This window comes from Candoia aspera, chromosome 7, assembly GCF_035149785.1.
Source record: "Candoia aspera isolate rCanAsp1 chromosome 7, rCanAsp1.hap2, whole genome shotgun sequence".
NCBI lineage: Eukaryota > Metazoa > Chordata > Lepidosauria > Squamata > Boidae > Candoia > Candoia aspera.
Genome location: NC_086159.1, coordinates 58966587 through 58991491, shown reverse-complemented (window position 1 = coordinate 58991491; position 24905 = coordinate 58966587). Strand labels below are relative to the sequence as shown.

At 42.1% G+C, this 24905-nt stretch overlaps 1 protein-coding gene across 4 annotated transcripts in view; it reads left to right on the top strand.

The window, feature by feature from the left end:
• CADPS2 (calcium dependent secretion activator 2) overlaps positions 1 to 24905 on the top strand; it is a 351208-nt gene that overhangs the window by 114252 nt on the left and 212051 nt on the right. For all 4 annotated transcript variants that reach the window (XM_063309566.1, XM_063309564.1, XM_063309563.1 and 1 more), the window contains exons 4-6: positions 10060 to 10140; positions 14382 to 14618; positions 19537 to 19658. In XM_063309566.1, coding sequence (XP_063165636.1) covers positions 10060 to 10140; positions 14382 to 14618; positions 19537 to 19658 — 440 coding nt within the window. The remainder of the gene's footprint in view (positions 1 to 10059; positions 10141 to 14381; positions 14619 to 19536; positions 19659 to 24905) is intronic.

Below are 24905 nucleotides of genomic sequence, written 5' to 3'. Positions count from 1 at the left end.
TAAGATTGTACACAGTTTGGACAGCTGCTAATCTGCAGATTTTTTGAAGTTTTTGATCTCTTTACAACTGTACCAGAAGAGATCATGTAAGCCTGTAAATAAGCTAAGCAGAATCTCACTATGTTAAACTATAATTTTACATGACATTTGAACATAACAGTTGTCTGCTTGGTTCATACCAGTTTCCTTCCTGTCACAGAAGAGATAAATTTATGTAAAAGTCTTACCTTTCCATATGATTTAATTATCTCATAATGACGTTATCATGCAAAATAGTCTAAGCATTCTAACATCACTAAAATTCATGTTAAAAGGAAATCTGGGCAGGAAAGAATATCTGTGTTTAACTTGATTCTCATAATGAGATTGGCTAGACTTCTACTTTAGTCATTTACAGTGATTCTAATATTCTAGTTCTGCAGAACACGTAAACATCACAATTCAAATCAAAAGGAAGAGCGGCCACAGTCACAGTGATGGAACTGGAACGAGGTCTGATGACCTTGAGCATTTGCAAGTTAATTTTAATACTGAATAAACAGGTATTTGAGGCAAAGCTTGATTGTTTCCAATCCCATCTGTTATTTCTTTTCATAGACTAATAAACGGTTGGGGCAGTGGTATCAAACATTAGGACTGTGCATATTTTCAAAATGATTTGGAATAGATCCTCTGGAGCGTACAATACCTCCAGCACAGGAAATCTTTAAAGCAGCTATGGCATTTTTTCAAGCTTCTGTGTGAGCCTGAAAAAAAGACACAGCTATTTTAAAGAAACATGCTTCTCTTGCAGTCTCACATGTTCCAAAGCACTTCTTCTGAATTATTTTTAAAACTTGCACAGACCTATCAGAGATCTGTACCTTGTTGAAACATTGTACTTTATGTTGCAAAAATTATTGATGCAGTGTTTTAAAACCTTTTTTTTTTATTCCCAAGAACAAACAAAAAAAAGCAACTAGATGTGTGTATTTATAGCTTGTTTGCAGTGTTTTTGGAATTATTCATGAAGCCATATGAAAGGTAATGAGCAGAGATGATGTTATGAAGTGGTGGGAAAGGAGACTGAAATGGAATTGGGGAAAGAAAAAGGACAATGGATAGAATGTAGAGAAAAATACAATCTGATTCTTTAGCAGAAATTTAGAACTTCTGTGATTTAGGACTCCAAGAAGACTGCCCTGTGCTGTTTTCCAAAAGTTACATTGACCCAAGGGGGAGACCAACCCAACCTCATCCATTGGTCTGGGAAGACATAACTACGGGTGTTTTCCTCCTTTTATCAAAAAGAACACTCAGAATAATGTTGTCCTATGACTATAGATATAACAGATATAAAATGTAAGAGAACCTCAGCCCCACCCTTCAGTTAAAAGAATTAGAGCTGTCAATCCCTGTTAAGCAGGTTCAAGTTCATCCTGGATCAAACTGCAGAAAATGCCTGTTTATAGCTTATTGCTTTGTTCTGACCTTGAAGAACTGGTCTCTCTACTTGTCTTCTTCCCTTTTCCCCAGACTCCCCTTGCAGGTCTTTGTTTTGGTTTGTGTATCTAACAACAACACCTGTCTTTCTCTTTTTCATTGGAAAACAATTGCCTAAAAATGGGATGAGAAAAACCATGAATCAAGATAGCAGCGAAGGTTGGGACTCTATGGGCTTATAAGTGAATGGATAATGGTAATTAGTGCTTTAGTAACTGAATGATGATGACCAGGGGCCATTATCATCTGCTGAAGAACACAGAGGACAAGGCTGAAAATGTCTCTTGCCACAGTATTTGTAACAATTTGGTCAGGATACACTTTACTCCTTTGTATACATTCTGTTTGGGGAACACTGTAGTCCAGAATAGTCCATTTTCCCTTCTTCATATTCTCCATGATATCATTAAATTATACCTCCCATTATCTCTGACTCTTGATTGTACTGGGTTGGTCTGATGAAAAGTGCATAAAAGTTCAGGAGAGATTTTCTTTTTAAGAACACTAAAAATCATATTTCTGGCTTAACTGAATATAATCTGTGGTTTTAGGTAATCTGCCTAATCTCTAGGTTATTTTTTTTTAATGAGCAGCCATTCTTTATATTTTTTATTTATAATTCCATTGTCTGCTTTTATTTTGGTTGTAAATCAGCACAAAAGAAATAATGTAACCATCATTCCAAAACAGAAGTAGAAGTAAAATACCATATTAATAAATAAAATAGAAAAAAGTATTAGCACAGAATTGCAAAAAAAACTACAATTACAATCTATAGTCTAAATGCTGGAGGTAGTTAAACTAGTAGTTAAAGTCCTGGCATCTTAGCTGACATAGAAACATTAAAACATCCATGGTAAGTCTTTAAATACAGTAAACAATTTAAAAGAAAACTAAAACAAATGATCAAGTCTAAATCTTGATAAAAATGGCAGGAGGAAATAAAAATAAGGTAATGGTTAAAACTTGCTAGTTAGTTAGAATGCTCTCTGGAACAGTGTGATTTTCAGCATCCTCCTGAATGCTATCAAGGAAAGGATCCATTGTATCTCTATGGGGAGACGTTTTCAGAGGACTAGCATTGCTTCTGAAAAAGAGCGCCTCCTGGTTTCAGTTCCTTTCACTTCTCAGAAGTGGGCAACTAAGAGAGTTTCCCCTTGGATGAACAAATAGGTCATGCTCACTCAGGTTGGAGTAAGTGGCCCTGCAGCTACCCTGGTGCCACGCCATTAAAGGCTTTATAAGTTAAAACCACCGCTAAATTAGACCTGCAAAACAATTGGTAGCCAGTGCAAGGCCCATAGTACAGCTGTAACAGAGAATATCAGTGTACAAACGTTACTTCTGTCTTATTTGGCTTCAAGTTCAGCTTCTTGTCCAGGCAGTGGCATAAGCTATCAACAGCATCTCTCCTACAGCCTGGGTTGGTGATGTATAGTTGGGTTTCATCAGCATATTCATGACTCTGCACACTGAACTGTTGGATGCCTTCTCAAGAGCAGTTTCATAGACATGTTAAAAAGTAGGAGAGAGAGAAGACCTCTGCGAGGCCTTGCACAGTGCCAACAACTGCCACCTTCACCCAGGGAGCCGCCACTCACAGTGCCACGCTGCCTTCTCTGCCAGCTCCGTCCCGCTGCCACCTCCCCAGCTGGGCCCAGAAAGCTGCTTTGGCAAACAAGGCTCTGTCACACTTGCTGTAGGCATCCTGGGGTCGCACCCTCACCCAGCGCTAGGAGGAAGAAAACAAAGGTCAGCTGGGTAGGCGGTGGTGGCAGAGGAGTGCAGGGTGGCCAAAAGGACAGAGATGGGGGGAAGATAGGCAGGTGGGGGGAATTGAAGCACACACTGCGGTTGTAAAAGTGGGCCAGTTGCCAATCACCTGAATTTTGATAATGTGACCAAATATGCACCACAACGGCCATAACTTTGAGGACTAGTCATAATTACCATTTGTACAGCAACATCATAACTTTGAAGAGTTGCTGAACGAATGGTCATTAAGTAAGGTCTGCCTGTAGCTTCTCTAAGTATTGTTAACAGCCTTCTTATAACCAGAGAGTTATCATTAGCAATGTATTTGCAACTGCAACGTACCTTTCTCAGGTGTGTTGCTATCTGAATGTATTTCTGAGTTTTGCTGACATTTTAATTATTTTAACATATGATGTTTAAATTGATCAAAGAACTCATCAATATATAATGTTTCAGAAATACTGTGAATCTATGTAATTGTCATGTTCGCCATTTCAATGTCTTTGATACATCGTAACGTTTCGCTTGTCATTAGCTGGATGCGTGTTTCATCTTTCTCGGGAGGATGGGAGTAGTTATCTTTTGGCTTTGCTCTGGAATGTATTTGCATTATCTACTGCGTTCAAGGTTACTTTCCCAGGCTAGCAACTCTGACGATTGCTAGCACCTGTGAAGGGCGGGGCTGTTATGAGGGAGGCGGGATACGTTTGCACCAAGGGTTTAAGTTTGTATTTGGCGCGCTTTTGCTCATTCTCAGCTTTCTCTGTATTTGCCTTTAGTTCCTTAATAAATCAGATTTCATATAGCAGCCTCTTGTGAGTCTGAGTATTTGGGCTAGGGCAATCATTACATAAAGCTGAGAATCTAAGATCCCAATCCCGCTGGCCCCTGTCCAGGAAAAGACAAGTGTCTAACCCTGTGAGGGAGAGCGCCAGCGATGACCGAACCCGACATCGTGATGATGGAAGAAGGGGAACCGGACTCGACCGTGAGGCAACCCGACCGACCGTCCCAGGGGGGGGAGCTGTCAGCCATCCTAGAAGAGGCGAGCTCCGAGTCGGAGGGTGAAGCCGGGGGCATGAAAACCGCCCCGGAGACTACCGTAACTTCTCCGGGTGAGCTGGTCACCTGGGATGAGACCCAAGGGGATGTCACGGTGGCGGGGGGCCCATCCTGGAGGCAGAGATACCCAGTATCCCCCACCGTGGCTCAGGTGCAGCCAACGGAGGGCTCCCCCACCCCGGATTGTATCCGAGTGCTGGAGTCAAAAATGGACTCGTTAGAAACTATACTGAAGCAGCTGAGTCTAGATGTGACCTCGTTGAGAGAAACCCGGGAAGGATCAAGCCAATGGCATTCAACCCCTTCGTCCCATGGGCAGTCCCCGGAGCGGCGACGGCCGGTGCGGATGCGCGAGGGGGACCAGTCGGTCCAGATGGAAATAGCAGCATCGCCGGTGCGGCCGCCCCAGGACCCCGCGCCGCCGCGAGCCCGGGAAGCACAAACCCCTGTAGCCCCGGTGGCGGGGCGCAGCCCGGCGGGGGGCGGGATGAGAGACTTCCCTGTCACGTTTGATGGGGACCCAACCAAACTCTCATTTTTCCTGACGAATGCTAAAGCCTACATGGAAGAATGGGGGTCGCTTTTTCAATCGGAAAAGGCAAAGATCATCACCATTGCCACCAAACTGAAAGGGAGGGCGGTAGACTGGTATGTCCAGATGTGCCAGTCGGAAGCGCCTGAACTGGAGAAATTCAACGAGTTTCTCTGGGCATTGAGACAACACTTCGAGGATCCCCTGGCGAAAGAGAGGGCAAAGCGAGCTCTGAAAGAACTTAAGCAGGGGTCAAGATCCGTGGCTGATTATGCGCTAGAGTTTAAAGCGCTTGCTGGGAAGGTGGATGACTGGTCCCAAGCCACCATTATCGAGTTATTCAAGGATGGCCTGAACACAGAGGTGCTGCGCTGGTCCTTGGGGAGGGACGACCCATATACGCTGTACGAATGGATCCAGCTGGCGGGGAGGGCTGAGCATGCCCATGAGATCTTCGCCCATCGAAAGACCGCCAAATCGGGGCGGGAGGTGAAGCCCAGCCGCCCATCGAGCACCGGGGGGAGACCAGGACAACGACCCTGGGATGAGGAGCGAGAGAAGCGGTATGCAAAAGGCCTGTGTCTGAGATGTGGTAAGGAGGGGCATCGAGTGGCGGCGTGCCCGAAGGCAAAGGGAGAGGAACGGCTCGGCAAGCCGCCGACGAAGTCCCCTGCCCTGCCGAGGAAGCAGAAAGCCGCGGTGGCTGAAACCGAGGGAGATGATGTGATGTTCTACGAGGATGAGGGTGAGCCCGAACTACTGCAGCCGGCGGGAAACGCCAGCCACCTGCTTTAAAGGGCGCCGCAGGGCAGGGGGTGGAAGAAGGGCGCGAGCCTTCATCGGTGAGTGGCAGTTACCGCATTCTCACGGTGAAGTTGAAGTTGGGCTCCCGATCCAAGACTGTAGAAGTATGGGCCATGATTGATTCGGGGTGTTCCCGGTGTCTAATGCACCCCGATGTGGTAGCGGCTCTGGAGCTACCTACTTTCCCTTTACAGCGACCCATCGCCTTTACACAGCTGGATGGGTCCATGGCAGGGGGCAAACCGGTCACCCATTTCACAGGGCGGGTAGCTTTGCAGCTGGGCAGCCATCGGGAAGGTTTGTCTTTTGTCGTGGCTCCAGTAGGGGGTCCCTTGGTGGTGTTGGGGGTGCCCTGGTTGGTTCAGCAAAATCCCCAAATAAACTGGGTTTACCGGACTATCACGTTTAGGGATGGGTTCTACCAAGCGACAGAGGGGAAGGGTACCCCAGAGGAGATGGTGGGGGTTGCGGCAGCTGCGACTCCGCATTTCCCGGCCCTTCCTCTGGAAGGCTTGCCGCCGGAGTACCGAATGTTTGCTGATGTATTTGGCGAAAAGGAAGCCGACCAATTGCCCCCCCATCGAAAGACGGACTGTGCCATTGAACTGGTGCCCAACACCCAATTGCCCAAGCCAAAGATTTATTCCATGACACAAAAGGAACTGACTCTGTTGAGAGACTTTGTGGACAAAAATTTAGCGCGCGGATTCATTGAGCCAGCGAATTCACCGGTGGGGGTGCCGGTTCTCTTTCGCCCAAAAAAGGATGGGACATTGAGACTTTGTACCGATTTCCGCGGATTAAATGCCGTCTCAATTTCCAATAAATATCCCCTGCCATTGATCAAGGACATGTTGTCACATCTGGCTAAGGGAAAGATCTTCTCTAAACTTGATTTAAGAGAAGCCTACTATCGTGTACGAATCAAGGAAGGCGATGAGTGGAAAACTGCCTTCAACTGCCCGTTGGGAGCCTTCCAATATAAGGTGTTACCTTTTGGTTTGGCCGGGGCCCCTGGGGTATTTATGCAATTGATCAATGAAGTACTGCATGAGCATCTGTTTAAAGGGGTATTGGTGTATTTGGATGATGTATTGATTTATACTGAAACCATGGAAGAGCATGTGTCTCTGGTTAAAAGGGTGCTGAGTAAACTCAGATCAGCAGAATTGTATGCCAAACTGTCTAAATGTGCATTTCACCAGACCCAAATTGACTATTTGGGGTATAGAATTTCAGATAAAGGCATTGAAATGGACCCTGCCAAGGTGCAGGCTATCATGGACTGGGAAAGTTCCCGTACCCGCAGGCAACTCCAAAGTTTCCTGGGGTTCAGTAACTACTACAGATTATTCATAAGGGGATTCGCTGAAATTGCCTTGCCACTAACCGATTTGCTCCGAACCAAGGGTTTGGGAGATACTCGGAGAGTAAAGAATCCAGGGGCGCTGTTGCGCTGGACGCCTGCTTGTCAAACGGCGTTTGAGCGGCTTAAAGCAGCTTTTATCAAAGAGCCCATTTTGCAACATCCTGATCCCTCAAAACCTTTTGTGGTGCAGGCTGATGCCTCCGATTATTCCATTGGGGCATTGTTGATGCAACAAGACGGGACAGGATGCCTCAAGCCATGTGCCTACTTGTCCCACAAGTTCTCCGAGACTGAGCGACGTTGGCATGTATGGGAGAAAGAGGCATTCGCAGTAAAAGCCGCGTTAGAAGCCTGGCGGCATCTGTTAGAGGGGGCGAATCATCCCTTTGAGGTGTGGACCGACCATAAAAACTTGGAAGCTCTTAGGACCCCTCGAAAACTGAGCCCGAAACAAGTCCGTTGGGCTCAATTTTTTAATCGGTTCAATTTTCAATTGAAGTTTATTCCGGGGAAAAAGAATTTCCTGGCTGATGCGTTGTCAAGGCAACCTCAGGACTCTGGGGCAGCGCCAGAAGTGGTTAGCACCCTGTGGACGGCGCCCCAATTGGGTATGCAGGCTGTGACGCGTAGCCAAACGCGCGCGCAGCAGCCACCCGCTGCGGACACCGCCCAGCCGAGCGCTTTGTCAATTCCTTCCCAGTTGCAACAAAAGTTTCTAAAAGAGCTGAAAACTGATACTTGGTTGCTTGCAAATAAAGACAATGTTACTTTTGACCAAGGCTTCGCTTGGAAATCTAACCGCCTCTACGCCCCTGAAAGCTTCAGGAAAGAGGTGTTAGTACGTTCACACGATGACAAACTGGCGGGTCACTTCGGGTTTGTTAAAACCTTGCACCTTGTTCGGAGGCAGTTCTGGTGGCCCACATTACGCAAAGATGTCAAAGACTATATTGCCTCCTGCACTGTTTGTGCGATGTCTAAGCGCAAGGTGGGGAAGCCTCAGGGACTGCTGCAGCCGGTGGCTGCCCCCTCTTGCCCCTGGGATGAAATTTCCATGGACTTTATTGTTGAATTACCACCCAGTCAACGCAAAACTGTCATTTGGGTGGTCAAAGACTATTTCTCAAAACAAGCCCACTTCATCCCTTGCGTGTCCATTCCATCGGCACGTCAATTGGCCCGCCTATTTCTGGTACACGTGTACAGGCTACACGGATGTCCCTCCCGCTTGATTTCGGACAGGGGCACACAATTTACCTCACAATTTTGGCGGGCGTTCCTCAAATTGTTAGGAACGAAGCAAGCCCTGTCCACGGCGTGGCATCCCCAGACGGACGGGGCCACAGAGGCTTTAAATTCTACTCTGGAGCAGTACCTTCGAGCTTTTGTGAATTACCAGCAGGACAACTGGGTAGACCTCCTCCCTTTTGCCGAAGTGGCTTACAACAATGCGGTTCATCAAAGCACCGGCCAAACCCCATTTCGTGTGGCCCAAGGCAAAGACTTTGTACCTATCCCTGATCTACCGCAACCTCCAGGCGGATCAGCCACTCCGGGTGATTGGGCAACACAACTGGCAGACTCCTGGCCAATGATTCAAAAGGCACTAGCTGATGCACAATTGGATTATAAACAGTATGCTGATCGGAAGCGTGCCCCTCAGCCGGCATTTCAAGTAGGGGACTCGGTTTACCTTTCCACCAAGTTCATAAAGTCCTTACAACCTTCCAAGAAACTTGCTCCTAAATTTGTGGGTCCTTTCCCAATTACCGCTCAAATTAACCCTGTGATTTTTAAACTTGACTTGCCTCATAACCTCAAACGCTTACACCCTGTTTTTCATTGCAGTTTGCTCAAACCGACTATTCCTTCTGACCGCTGGCATCGCCAACCTCCACCTCCAACCCCCATCATGATTGATGGTCAGCAACACTTTGAAGTTAAAGAAATTTTGGACTCTAGACGCCTTCGCAATACTCTGCAATACTTAGTTCGTTGGAAACATTTCCCTCATCCAGAGTGGGTCGCTGCACCAGATGTGGCTTCCCCTGTCCTAGTTGCCCGTTTCCACTCTGCTTATCCCACTAAGCCGGGTCCCTAGGGATATTTTTAGGGGGGCGGTATGTCATGTTCGCCGTTTCAATGTCTTTGATACATCGTAACGTTTCGCATGTCATTAGCTGGATGCGTGTTTCATCTTTCTCGGGAGGATGGGAGTAGTTATCTTTTGGCTTTGCTCTGGAATGTATTCGCATTATCTACTGCGTTCAAGGTTACTTTCCCAGGCTAGCAACTCTGACGATTGCTAGCACCTGTGAAGGGCGGGGCTGTTATGAGGGAGGCGGGATACGTTTGCACCAAAGGTTTAAGTTTGTATTTGGCGCGCTTTTGCTCATTCTCAGCTTTCTCTGTATTTGCCTTTAGTTCCTTAATAAATCAGATTTCATATAGCAGCCTCTTGTGAGTCTGAGTATTTGGGCTAGGGCAATCATTACAGTAATTTGGTAGCCTCAATAAATGACTTTTATTTGAAAAAATAAAATCAAAATTATTTGATTCAGAATAATACAGCATTATAGGCTAACATAAGATAGTTCAGTTTCTGCGTTCTAAAAAAGTTAAAAAGTTCAAAAATATAAAACTTTAGGAGAGACTTAGGATAAAGAAACATAGGAGTTGTTGTACTCCATACTGCTCCTTTCTGTGTGTGTATGTGCGCGCGTTTATTTGGTTTAGACTGAAGAATTCAATATTTTATTTTCTGTGCAGAATTGGGTTTCTTTTATTGTAGAATTTGTAGGGATCCTTTTAATGCAGGATAGACATTTCCATATTTATACCCTTTTTCATTAAAGTCTGCTTCTATAATATTTACCATAGATCGTGTAGTAAGATTGCAAGATTTAAACAAAATATCCAAAATGATGTTATGTTGTTGCTATTTTCTACCATTTGTTTTATTTATGAAAATGTTCGATATGTTGTATTTGTTTAGTATTTCATTTTTAACATTGTAAACACTCGCCCCCTTTTTTTTCTGTAATTTTTATGCAAGCTGGACAATGCAGATGAGCAAGCTGCACAGATCAGACGAGAGCTTGATGGGCGCCTCCAAATGGCTGATCAAATGGCAAAAGTAAGTTTGAATTTCTAGCTTTGGGGAGTAGAAATTTTCCTAAATAAGTTTGCAGCAGATTAGTTAGGAAAAAGTTTCACTGCAGTCAGTGGAACAAACTACATTTATAACAGCAATCATCCTTCTCTAGCATCATCTCTCCCTTTCAGTTCATTTGCACTGGCCTTATTTTCTATGGGATAACTAATAGTGGTTGTTGGTCTTGCTGATAAATGTCATATTTCTGTAACTGGTAAACTGAGCTTACCAAGGTAAATTGTTTGACAGTCTGCCTTTAGGTTTGCCATTCAAAAGACATGGCATACAAGGAGAAAGGATGAAGAGGATGAGGGAAAAACAGGTCAGAAACCATGCTTCAAGTTCTTATACGATCAGCTAAAAGAATAGTTTAGTTGTCTATTGGAAAGGCCCCCACTCCTAGGTATAATTTGTAAGTCATCATTTTAATTGACATCATATGCTAAGATTGATGTGCCTGAATAATTGCAAAAAAACGAACAAAAGATCTATAAGCATTGCACACTATGAAGAGTTACATGTATAAATGGAACTAGCCCTGCTCTGGATAATGTAGAGACCTCTGATATCTTTGGGGATTAAGATGGGCCATTGGTACTAGACAAGTCAGTAGGATTTTTTTGACCCAATCTGTCATGAGTAAGGATGGCGAGCAGGGGGCTCCCACCCAGACTGTCAAGCGCATGCGTAGCACTGAGGAACTGTTCAGCCATTCAAAGAGACACAGATCGGGACCGCCTTAACCTTTGGGGTTTATATGGCTGGGTTTTTCCCACGCTTCCTCAGTTTGTTAGGATTCTTGTTAAGTACTACTAATAAATATTAGAGACCAAGTCATTGTCTCAGTGTGTTTCCTGGTAATCAGGACATAATCTTTCTGTAGATGATGATACAACATCAAATAGTCTAGAAATATGCTTACCTATTCGATTTTCCAATATTATTTATTTATCTATTTTAGTGTTTGTTTGTTTGTTTATTATTCAAATTTGATTACCGCCCATCTCCCCCAAGAGAGGGACTCTGGGCGGTTTACAATAAAATCAAACTCCGATCATAAACATTAAAATCTCATAAAACCAGACACATTACACTTATTATAAAATACAAGAGGGTATAAATCCAAGCTGGTGGGAGGGGCTCTAGGGTGCGAGCCACCCCCAAGAATGGTTGCTCACTTTCCCGCCACAGGCGAGACGGCAGAACCATGTCTTCAGGGCCTTCTGGAAGGTCAGGAGTGAAGGGGCCTGCTTCACCTCCGGGGGCAAGATGTTCCAAAGGGAGGGGGCCACTGCAGAGAAGGCTCATTTCCTGGACCCCGCCAGATGAAATTCTCTTACGGACAGGGTCCGCGACATGCCCTCTCTGGATGATCAGGTGGGGTGGGCCGATGTAATGGGGATGAGACAGTCCCTCAGGTAACCTGGCCCCATGCCATGTAGGGCTTTAAAGGTGATAACCAACACCTTGAATTGGACCCAGAAGCAAACTGGCACCCAGTGCAGCTCGCACAGTAATGGTGTTATACGTGCCAACCTAGGGGCACCAAAAATGGCCCGCGCGGCTGCATTCTGGACCAGCTGAAGCTTCTGGATACTCTTCAAGGGTAGCCCCATGTAGAGTGCACTGCAGTAGTCTATATGGGAGATGACCAGGGCGTGAGTGACTGTTCGGAGGGCCTCTTGTTCCAGGAACGGGCATAACTGACGCACAACCCGAAGTTGCGCGAAGGCCCTCTTGGCCACAACTGCCACCTGCTCTTTGATCAGGAGTCGTGAGTCCAGGAGAATCCCCAGATTACACACCGCGTCTGAATGGGGCAGCACAACCCCATCCAGAACTAAGGATGACAATTTCCCGGAAGATGAAGTGCCATCAATCTACAGCCACTCCATCTTACCAGGGTTCAGTTGAAGCCTGTTGTTCCCCATCCAGACCCCCACAGCCCCCAGGCACTGAGAAAGGGCAGTCACTGCATCACTTACCTCACCCGGGATAGAGATGTATAATTGGGTATCATCGGCATACTGATGATACCTCATTGCATGGTGACGGATGATCTCACCCAGTAGTTTCATGCAGATGTTAAATAAGAGAGGAGAGAGAACTGAACCCTGCGGCACCCCACAATGGAGGGGTCGAGGCTCATATCTCTCCTATCACCACCGATTGGTATTGGCCCTGGAGGAAGGAGGTGAACCAGCGCAGAACTACACCGCCCACCCCCAACTCCCTGAGCTGTCCCAAAGAATACCATGGTCGATGGTATCGAAAGCCGCTGAGAGGTCAAGGAGAGCAAGGATGGATGCACTGCCTCCATCCCACTCCCACCAGAGATCATCCATAAGTGCGACCAATCCAGTTTCTGTCCCATATCCTGGCCTGAAACCTGACTGAAAGGAGTCCAGATAATCCGTTCCATCCAGGATCCTCTGGAGTTGCAATGCCAGCACCTTCTTAATTACCTTCCCCAAAAAGGGGAGGTGGGAGACTGGACAAAAATTGTCCAGCACAGTTGGGTCCAGCAATGGCTTCTTGAGGAGGGGGTGCACCAGTGCCTCTTTAAAGGCAGCCAGGAACACCCCCTCACTCAAGGATGTATTTACCATCGCCTGGACCCAACCACATGTCACCTCCTGAGCTGCCTTCACCAGCCAGGAGGGTAATGGATCTAAATGACAGGTGGTGGCATTCACAATCTGGAGGATCCTGTCCACTTCCTCGGGTCCAACAGGATCAAACTGCTCCCAGATAAGAAGGCTAAAACGTTCCCTCAGCATCTCCTCAGACCCTGCTTCACGCATGGAGTCCAACTTGGAAGGGATCTGAGTGATTTTATCCTGCAGATGCTTAGAAAACTCTTTTGCATGGCCCTGTAGGTGGGTCACTGGGCCCACCTTCCCCAAAAGGGTGCCTGTGCTCTTAAACAGGGCCTTTGGACGGCAATCTGCAGATGCAATAAGAGTGGAGAAATACTGCCATTTCGCCGCTCTTACCGCCACAAGGTAGGCCTTAATTGCGGCTCTAGCTTGTGTTCGGTCAGATTCGGTCTTTGTCTTCCTCCAGCGGCGCTCTAGGCATCTCTTAAGCCTCTTCAAAACCCTCAGCTCCTCCGTGAACCACGGGGAGTGTCGGGTTGGATGAGGCAAGAGAGGCCGCACAGGCACGATCCTGTCCAAGGCTCCAGCCGCCTCCCTATTCCAGGCAGCAGCCAGGGCCTCCGCTGGACCATGCAGCAGATCCTCGGGTACAACCCCCAGCTCCCTGTGAAACCTCACTGGGTCCATCAGTCGCCGGGGGTGGACCAACCAAATGGGTCCTGCCTCCCTGCGGAGAAGGGCGGCATAGGAGAATCTCAGGGCCACCAGGGTGTGGTCTGACCATGACAATGGGGATAGATGCGGCTTTCCCTTCAGATTACGTTGCCACCGCTCCGACAAGAAAACCAAGTCCGGAGTGAGACCACTGTCTCGAGTCAGGTCCCGAATAATTTGGGACAGGCCCATGGCTGCCATGGTAACCACGAACTCCCAAGCTGCCTCCGAGGCCCGCCCCAGGGAAGGAAGATTGAAGTCCCCCAGAACCATAAGACTTCATCCTGCCTTTATTATTTTTATAAATAACTTAAGGTGGCAAACATACCTAATACTCCTTCCTCTATTTTCCCCACAACAACAACCCTGTGAGGTGAGTTGGGCTGAGAGAGAGGGACTGGCCCAAGGTCACCCAGCTGGCTTTCAGGCCTAAGGTGGGACTAGAACTCACAGACTCCTGGTTTCTTGCCCAGCACCTTAACCACTGGACCAAACTGGCTCTATTTAAAAATGCTATAAACACAAAATGATTCAGCATCTAGTCATTCTTCTCCTTTCTGAGGAAGTACTTTCAAAATTTGAATTATACTGCTACGTTTGAGTTAAAGAAATGATAGCCTGTCATCTTACATTACTCCAAATTTACTATCAGAATGTTTTTTTTTTGTTTCATACAATCCTGAGTCTATTTTGTGAACATTTCTAAATTGAATTGCGTTAATTGGGATGTATTGTTTCTTACTGTCTAATTGATACTTTAAAGTGGCTTCTCTAGTTTTTCAGGTTAGTAATCTAAAGGATACAATTGTATATTTACATAAGACAAGATACCAATTAATCAGGGCTGTGTTTATCTGTCTAGGAGTTTAGAACCTAAAGTGACACTGAACTTTCAAAAATATTTTCAAGGAAAGAAAATGTCCAGAGTTTATAGCAAAAGAAATGGAACCCATGTATATAGAAGAACTACGGTCTTCAGTGAATTTGCTGATGGCAAATTTGGAAAGTCTTCCAGTGTCTAAAGGTGGGCCAGAATTTAAATTACAGAAGTTAAAGCGATCACAGAATTCTGCTTTCTTGGACATAGGAGATGAAAATGAGGTTCAGCTGTCAAAATCAGATGTGGTGCTGTCATTCACATTAGAGGTAAGCATATGTATCATGTAATACTTGTTGACATTTGAATTACTCATGAATATTCCTATCTCCTTGGGATTGTTCTATGTTATGGTTCCTTTCAGAATTTCTAAAGGTGTGCTATTTATACTGCCTAATCTCCAGAATTATCTGCTGGCAATTCAGTTGGACGTTTTACTTACAGAATGCTTTCTAGCAGAATATTTCAGGAGTCATAAGCTGTAGATCTACCGAAATCTTCACTGCTAGTGATAGCAAAATCCTTAAATCTCAAGTCAATCTTTTTTAATAGCAATTTTATTAAGATTACAATTATAACAGTAAAAATTAATACAAACTTTTAAAAAGAGGAAAAAGTGCAGAAAAGAAAAATAGAAAAGAAAAAAATAAGAATAAAGTAAAGAAAAAGAAAAGAAACATATAAAGAAGTGACTTCCCCCTTCATCACAACAAGTATAAACAATTTTAGTAACTCATAATCTTCTCTTAAAATACAACAAATGATCTCTTTTTCCCATATCCCATCACTTGTCTATAAACAAATTCATGAAGCCTCATTATTTCAGTCCTGATGTTAGCAAAAGTCCATTAAGGGTTACTACAGGCAACAACGTATCTATTTTAACCTTGATAAACCAACTTCATATTCCTTCCTTTTACTTCTAACAATCTGGATCTTTAGTCCCTTCAAATAATGTCCTAGAACTTGATTTCTTCCCATTTTTTCTTTGTCCCTTCTCACAAAATTCTTCAAAACTTTAACAAGCCTCTTTTGTGAATCCAATATCAGAAAATTATCCAGGTCATTCTCTTTGTTTGTTATTTGTATATCCTGTTTAATTATTAAGACATCAGCTGGTTTCTTTTGTATGTCCAGCATAACATCTTTTTCCATGTCATTCTTGTAGCCTGTCATTTTTAAATCCACTTTCAAATCAGTCTCAGTCTTGTCAGGTAGAACTTGTTCCTCTTCCATAGCTTCCTTTAAATACTATTGAAATTAACTTCTGGATCCATTGTTCAAAAATAGCCTTCGATATGTCCAATGTTAAAATATTTTGCTTCATTCTGTACTTGTGAGTCAAGTTTAGTGTTCTCCTTTAATTATAATCTTTAGTTCCCTCTAGTGTCCAATTTTTAAAGTCTTTTTTTAAAGTTCAGAACAAAGCTTTTTCCCATGGGAAAGATTCTTTATAATTAATTCCAAAATCTTATTTCAAATTTATTTGGACTCTGGACATTTGTAACTTTCTAAAATCAAAGGTTTAATCACCCTTTTGCTATTTATTCCCCCCCACCACCATTTTTTTTCAGTTCTTAAACTTGTAGTTAAAATTTCTTTCGCCAAGGATTGAAGGAAACTCACCCAGTGCTGTAAAACTTGTCCATCCAAAGGTTTCTAATAGCTGAAAAGCAGCAGTTAACAGGCAATTTCCAAAAGTGATTAGAAAAGGAAATATGTGAACCCAGGGTCCTTCATATCAGGTTAATTTCATTTGAAGAGATCACTTTTTATGTTAAATTCATGTCAACTTTTCTAAGGCACAGTAATTATCTTAACAACACAAGAGAAAAGTGATGAACATCATTTTGACCAGATGTTGAATTTTGTTTGAATTGTTTCACTTTGCTTGTTTTTCTCATATATTATCTTAGGACCTATTCAGAACTAACAGCCCTTCAGATTGCCGCTAGAGAGGGTGGACAGAATAGGTATGGAAAGCTAGTACATTATCATGAAAACAAAACTAAGTCCACAAATTTGCTTATCACAGTGAACATTCTTGTCTCCTCTGACAAATATGGCAAACCTTGTCTTGAATTTGGGATTCAGAGGAAGTGAAGAGGAAATTACTCCTGTCCTAACAATGCACTTCTGAATGCTGCAAGTGCTTCTGAAGGCTGGCACAACTCTGCAGAAAAACTCCAGCTCTTTTCAATATAAAGTCCAGGATCTCTAGATTCTTGCCTGTGTGCTAGCTTTTTCTATAGCAGGGGCATGTAATTTCTTGCTGCTTCACCCCCTTTTTTTAAAAAAAGGCTTAAACAGACTATCCAAGAAGTCTGAAATGTCTACCATGTCCTCACATTTTAGTCTTTTCCTGTTCCGTGGTCTAAATTCTTGAGACTTTTGCAGAAGTATTACATATACTGTGCATTGGTTATAAAATTGTAGTATCTTCATTATGCTTTGCTTGGGTTCCAAGATAATACAGGCACAAGGTGGCATCCTTTTGTTAACATGAGAAAAAGTTCACAGAACCTTTCTTTTCTTCCAACTTGTCACCTCCAGTATACTTTTCAAGAGGCACGAAGGGACTACTACTGAAAACTAAGGGGAGGTTGCTAGCTCCAGCAGGAGGTGTTCTTTTTAAGAGGAGCAAGATTATATTGTAGTAAGGAGATTTAGTTCTATGACGTGATTGCCTTCTTTGTCACTGTGTTGGCAGGTTTGGTAAATAGAGGCCAAATTCATTTGCCTTTTCTTGAGTACTTCTGTATTAAGCTGTAACAATGAACCGTTTTCATAAATCTGAAATAGATTCACAATCTATTTGTGAATCAAAGTAAATGGTGTCAGAAGATAGCTGGGCTACATGCATTAAAACTGATGTTCAATCAAGGATGGAATTCAGCCTGGAATGAGAGTAATATTTCATAAGGAGGACAACACCATATTTCTCAGGCAGACAGTGACATCATTAGAAGTGTACAGGGTAATTGCTTCACAACCTAGCAGTGTGATGAGGAGAATTACTTGGAATCAAAATTGTTGAAAGGTTGTCAGGGAATGTGTCTTTCCTCTTTTATGTGTTTTGCTTCTAACTGGTTAGAACTGACAGACAATATAGAATTTGTATGTATGTATGTTTGCATGTATGTGTGTGTATAATCTACAGATCAAAAGAGATTTTATCTTTACCATAGGATTATCATTTTTTTAAAAAAGAAAGGTTGTAAAGGCATGTGCTCATTCTGAAAAGCATTCTGTGGGTTTGTTGTGAACAAGAAAGCCAGAGTTGCTATAACAATACTATTATACAGTATGTCTATCGTGCAACCAAAGAGTCATTTTAAGCCAGTGTTTTCCAAATTATTGGTATCTGGGTTGAACTGTTTTCCTCCCTAAGCACTGAAGACGTACTTCAGTTTAAATTCCCAGAACTACACAAGTAGAATTGATAACATATTTTTTAAAAGAAAATTGCTAACTTTAAAATAATATGCTCAGAATTAGCTGCCTCTACTGCATGCTATGCGAGTGACATACAATTCAGCATGTAGTTTTTTGGCAGTAGAAAACTAATAAAGTATTTCTAGAACCTGCAGGTCTGGAAGGACTCTGGACAATTAATCTTTTCATAGCTGGAAAGAAATAATTTAACTTATTTAATTTAAAAGTGTACAGAAACTGCTAGCTTATGTGGTAAATGAGCTACATTTTCTGGAGGTTTTTGAAAAACTACGTAAAAGAAGGGTTTCCTTGAGAAAAAGTTATCTAAGATAGTTGGTTTGTCATCTTTGTCCCATTTCTTAGACAGAAGAGTGCAATGATACCGTGCCTGTTTTCATTTAGGGAAATCTCTGTGCAAGTTGACCTTGTCACAGTGCACATTTCTGTAATCAAGGAAACAGTGGTTTTTCAATAACATTATGACACTGATTAAAGTTCAGAGAAGTTTAAGTAGAAGAACCATCACATTTGTAGCTGTAATTTATTTTGTTGTCTTCAAGGCAGCAACTTCCATTTCTGAAGGGGCAAGCCACTGATGCAGCATGTGGCTTAACTCTTCAGCACCCACTTGCTACATTCAACACAGAAGTGGGCTTTGTACAATTAGATGTTGATATGGAGGGCCCTTAACATCCTAGGCTGTTTAGATTTAATGGTGTGAAACTAGTTTTGTGTGTCTCTGGTTGGACATATGAATGGGAGCTCAGCTGTATTCATAGTTCTTCCCAGAAATATGAATAATGCTGTTTTGGATTTGCTACAATACCAGTTGTAGCAGCATACTGCCATTAGCCAAAGGTTAAGTACCCCCGGCTACATCCAAACAAACCATCTTCAAATCAGCTGGGATCAATTCAGATTTGTGCTTGGGATAATGGCTTATTTTAATATGTGAAAGATTAAAGATCTATGCTCAAATAAAGGTAAGTATTACAATAGTTGGGTATGCAGAAGTTTACACTAATGCTTGGTTGCTTGACATGTATCAGGTTAGATCCAAATACAGTGTTTCTAATATACTTGAAATATTACTAGTTTCTTCAGATGTTTTTGTTGGATTCAAAACTCACTGATTTGTTTATTTGTCCCAGCATTGTCCCTAACATGTTGATGAGTAACATTTGTACACAGATGTATATTTGGAGCTTTGTTGCCAGTAGTCCTGATCCACAAATGCTGTGCATCCACTATTGTACTCTCAGTGTAGTCTGTTAGTGAACAGAGTTGCTATAATACCCTTTGCATCCTAACAAGATCCATTTGGTAAACCTGAACATTCCAGTTATTTACTGATGGGACAAATAAAACTCTAATGTAGTATAAGTTACCACAGTTGCTACATATGGGGTTTGGATTTTTAAAAATCGAAGTGTGATGCTCAGTATGAAGGTTGTTCTGCACACCTAAATACAGAGCATACTTGTTAGGCTGTAACATTTATAAATTTCCTTCCTCGGTGTTTAATAGCAAAACCATCAATATGTGTCAAAGGACAATCCAGTGCTAAGTTGCAAAGAAGAAGATGATCAGTAGGTTGTATAAAGCAGCAATAACCTAACATTTTCTAAAAACCTGAGTGACACCTATATTTTTTATAGTTAGTGATAACATTGCATCATACAGTATGTCCTGACTATCTCTTTGAAGCTGTTATGCTAATGCACACTGACTGTGTCCTTTTTTCTTGTACAGATTGTTATAATGGAAGTTCACGGCTTAAAGTCTTTAGCTCCGAGCCGTATTGTTTACTGCACAATGGAAGTAGAAGGAGGAGAGAAACTTCAAACAGACCAAGCTGAAGCTTCAAGACCACAGTAGGTTTTTCAAATGATAGGGTTTTTTCCCCTTTTTTATAAGGAGGATCCTTTTAGTCTTGTAGGAAAATTTGCTCCAAATAAATGCCCCTTTATTTATAGACACTGCTTGTCACCGTATTTCTCCTCCATCATAACATGTGACAACATATAACAGATTTTACATAGCTTGAAACTGCCCTTTGATGATGTCAGAATAATGGAGGAGAAAATACTGCAGGTAGTCCTCAACTTATGACCATTTGTTTAACGACAGTCAGAAGTTACAACGGCCTCAGAATGGGTGCATTACAGCCTATAAAGCACTTCCAAGCATCGCAGAATGTCACAAACACACCTCCATGGTCACATGATCACATTTTGGGTGCTTGGCAACCACCTCACATTTATGACCAGTTGTAGCATCCCATGGTCATGTGATCACATTTTGCAACTTTTTTGCCATTTTCTGGCAAAAAACACCCATTGGGGAAGCTGGATTCACTTAACGACCACGGTGATTTGCTTAGCAACCTGTGATTCACTTAATGACCACCATAAAAATGGTTGTAAAATCGGGTCTGGTCACGTGGTGACTCAGTTTACAACCACAATGACTTGCCATGGAAATTCCAATCCCAACTGCGGTTGTAAGTCAAGGACTACCTGTACTTGAAAATGGATGCAACTGACAATAACTTAAGACTCTATCACTCATGGGCTGGGGATGAGAGGAAGCAAGGCCACAACTTGGGTCTGTGTCACCCAGGGCAAACATGGATTCCGCACCCATTTTAGCGCCGCCCAACAATCATTTTGGCGCCACCCCAGCGCAGCGCCTGGGGCACATGCCCCGCTTGCCCCCTCCAGTTGCCGCCCTGAGAGGAAGGCAACATTATGGGGTGAAGATTAAAAAAAAAAGATACCACCATGGCAAATGTACGTTGTGGTTAGACGCAAGTGGGGACATGGCCAGCAAATAGTATGTTTGCAGCCAAGGTTACAGTAAAAGAAGTTTAAACCATGACATTTGATAATTCAGCCTTATATCAATTATTCCACAGTACAACATTGTTGTAACCTATTAGAGAGGGTAGGTTCAAGAAATTTCTGTACAAGTAACATTGGTGCCCTTATTTATTTCATTTCATCCAGTGCATGGCTGCATAGAAGCCAAGACAGCGAAACATGTCTTGCTCAGCTGCTCCTTCTACAATTATGTTGTGTATTTATTCTCTAAAAGCATAATAAAGTAAAGGACTAACATTATGATTCTTCATTTACTTACAGTAATAGGCCATAGTCCCAATATATCTTTGAGAAAAGTAAGTAAAATCTTCTCAATCCCCCGTAACTTTATAGACATAGTCATGTAATATGTAAGGGGTTGCCATTGCCTACTTCCAGAAAGTTTTGTCTGTTTCCCAGACTAATCTACAACCCTGAGATTTTTTGCTGGCCTCCTACCCAAAGAGAAACTAAGCCCAAGCCTGCTTACCTTTTCAAGATTAGTCAAGGTCAGCTAAGTGCTTCCACCTAGCTAGTAATATCCCATCCATCAATCCATCCATCATGATGTCTGCACATTGTTAGTTTAAAGGTATGCTGCCTTGAACTCTTGGATCAGGGTTAATAAAAGTAGGTTATCTCATTGTGGAATTGTCCTCTTTAGGATTTAATTTTGAACAGGTGATGTGTGTGATAAAATATGATGATAGTACAATGAGTGGTTTTCAGGTTTAATATTTTCTTTCCTCCTTCCTTTTGTTGCGTTGTTTTATATTACTGGATTTGCTGGATGGACCTTCATAAATGCAATCATTCAGTGGAGAGGGGCGTGCTCAGCTGAGATTCAACTTCTACACATAGCTTAAAATCAACATCCCATAATTAGATAATTAAAACTTATTAATTAGATAATTAAAACTTACTGTAGGGCAGCTTTCTTCAACCTGGAACCCTCCAGATAAGTGGGTTATAATTTGTATAATCTCCAACTCAGTGATATCTTCACTGAAGATTGTGGGACTTGTGGTTGGCTTCCTCTTGGATCTCCTTTCAGCTCATTTTTGGAGGATGCATTAAACAAAAGGACTCCAGGAGGGAAATCTCAATCCAAGGCTGGCACACAGGAAGTTAATTAAATGTGCTTCTCATTCATTTGATTGGCCTCTGGGGTGATACATTTTCTTCAAAAGCCTTTCCCTTCTGTTAAAACATCACTCAGAATCTTTTGTAGATCTGTTTTAAGGCAGACTACCCGAGAGTGTCTGCTGCTCTTTAATGTGTGCTGTGAAACGCTGTTTTGAAGATTGTAGTCACGGAATTCTCTGTGGACAACCATGAAGTTGGATTCACTCAAAACAAATATAAAACTCCATTAGGAAGGATTATAAGCATGTAAATATGACAAGGCAGTTTTTTCCCTCTCTCTCAATAAATAAATTTGTTGTACTTTGAAACTTCTTTCATAGATTTTTTTTTTTACTATTTCAAAAATTGAACCTACAATGCAGGAAGCTTTCAGGATTAAACCTGGGACCAACTGCATGAAAAAGCCTCAGATTCATACTTCTCTGCTTGTTTTCCCATTGAGTGGCAATAATATGTTCAGTAACCAATTACAAACAAAAATCCCTACAATATAATTGGAAAACAGTGGTGAAGAAAACAGTAAACTGTTAAATGTTTAAAATATTGAAGTGTTTTCTTAAAACAACAATTTTTTATTTCAGTCATAGACCATCATAAAACACAAGTGTTCTGAAAACAAATGCAGTAGATACCAAAGAATGGCTATTGGAAGAGAATCTGTAATAAATTACTAATTTAGTAATTGTTGAATTCATCCAGACTCTTTTGTAATTTTCAGGAACAGAACAAAACAAATATTCAAATAAAAAACAACTTAGAAAGTATTTAGCGTGGCTATGGAATACCTTTGAGCTTTATACATTGAAAAGTTAAAAGCATCTCAGTATTGAATAATGACATCAGCCCAGGAAGCATTTAAAGGCGTAAACAGACTCGAAAGAGTAATATCTCAAGGAATGAGGAGCTGATTGTGAAAGGGTAATGAATAGAAGAGAAAGGATCTCAAGCTGGGGTTTGTATGAATGGCCAGATCCTACATGCAAGAGTGTTAGCAACAGCATTCATCTGCAATTTGTGCAGAAGTAGCTTATTGCTTTAGTTTCTTTATTGCTTAGACAGTGACATTCTTGATGAATAACCCGTGTTTTAAAGAAACCAGAGCTAAGGGAAAGAGGGAGAAGAGCAAGGGAAAGTCAACAAAGAAAAGAGAAGTTGGTGAGAATGAAAGCGGTATAATAGAGAAAAAGAAGTGAATGATGAAAAGGAAAGAAGAAAGGACAGAGATGTAGGGAGAGTTGGTCAATAGATCATGTAACTCAGGAGGAAGTAACTGTGGGGATGGGGGGGGGGCTGCATTGCAGCGTCCCAATCTGCACATGGATTGTAGAAGGCATTCTAATGACATAGCAGTTTCACTGAATTTTTTTCGCTTAATTGGAGGGAAGCTTTTAGGTTTTAGGCTGGGGGTGTTTTGCCATGGTGATTCAAAACCAAAAAAACCACACCAAAAAAACAAAGCAAAAATCAGGCATTTTGCCACTGAATTCTTGTAGAATGATGTTGGGATGCTGAGGGACCATGTATGGCGGTAGGTTGCCTATCCCCGGCATAGCAAAATGGTGGTGAAGTTTATTATTAAACTTAGACAGCATGTCTGCCAAAGTTCCCTAACTGCAATTTATCATTTAAAATTTCACAGTAAATATTATTAGCTTTCCATGCCACAGCTAAAAATTAAAAGGTTTTGTTTAAAAAAATGTGCAGAACTGTCTCTTGGAGAAAAGGGAATATATCGTGGTATTTCCTTCTTTCCTCTTGTTCATCCTCTTGGACTGAAAATATGGTGTAACTGACCAGGAGAACCATGAGCCGGTAGGCACTATGGAGAGGAGAAATTATTTTCTTTTCCATACTCTGGAATGTTGCCTGATCTTTTGAAAGATTAGTCTAATAGATGTCTGTAGCTGTTGAAAAGCAACTTTGGACTTCAATATGTTTCTTCACTTCTTCTTTTTTTCCCCTAAAGAAAAAACTTGCTGTTAAAGGTTTCATCAGCATTTCCAAATTAAATTAATTCTCAAATTAAACTTTCAAAAGGTGCCAGATCAAAGCCAGGAGTTAGCATTCTGTCTAGGTTTGCAGGCCCTTGTATTGCAGAGCTGTAGTTGTAGGATGTCTATAGAGAGCATTTATCTGCTTTCACTGGGCATCCATGGTGAATTGGGACCACCTGAGGATGTGGCATGTGGACTTCACAGATGGTTTCCTTACTCACATACACATTGTGCACATGCATAACAACTGCCTAAGGCTATTGCTTCTGGTGGCGTTAGAGATGGTGCAGAAAAATGTAGGTTGCAAAACTGTTGATACAAGTAAACTATGAATATCATGACCTTTAATAAAAGAAGTTGACATTTTGAACAGGAATCATGCCTCACAAATCTCTTGCAATCATTTCTAATGCCAACGAGGATTAATAATGGAAATTTATGAAAGAAGATTCTTTTACAAAGAACTTCTTAAAAACTGGGGCAATAGCACACAAATAAATGTCCTACTCATTCTGTTTTCCATTACTATTATTGTGGAAGGGGAAGCAAGTCACTGTAGAAAAATAACTGTTGCTGTGCCCCAAGGAATGGGAAAAAGCGTAACAAGCATTTTGAATGAGACTAGCCTTCTTAGATTAATTAAAGGTATCTAATGTTAACCATATTTAATCTTAACAACTTCAAACCATTGTTTATTAAATGTATTATGATTATTACTGTATATAGTTAAGTTAATAGTTTAGGAATTAGACAGATGCTAAACTGTGAAAAATGTAAACAGAAATAGAAACATTTGATCTCCTTGTACCATGTAGGTCAGACTGGTTCTTTTAAAGATGAAATATAATCTAACATCATGTCCCTATTCAGACAAATCTCCTTTGCTTGGGTGTGAATCTGATTCAGTACCTCTTTTAAGATGAGACTGGCCATTTCCTGATCAATTTTTTTAAAAAGCAATTAATAACCCTTCCCAGAAATTGATATATATACATAGGTGGATTCTTTTGAAATAGTAAAATTGTATGTTATGGTAACAATAAAATAAAAGCATAAACATATCTAAGGCAAATAACATTTCAGAATTGTTGTAAAGTAGGCTATTGTTTTGATAAGGACT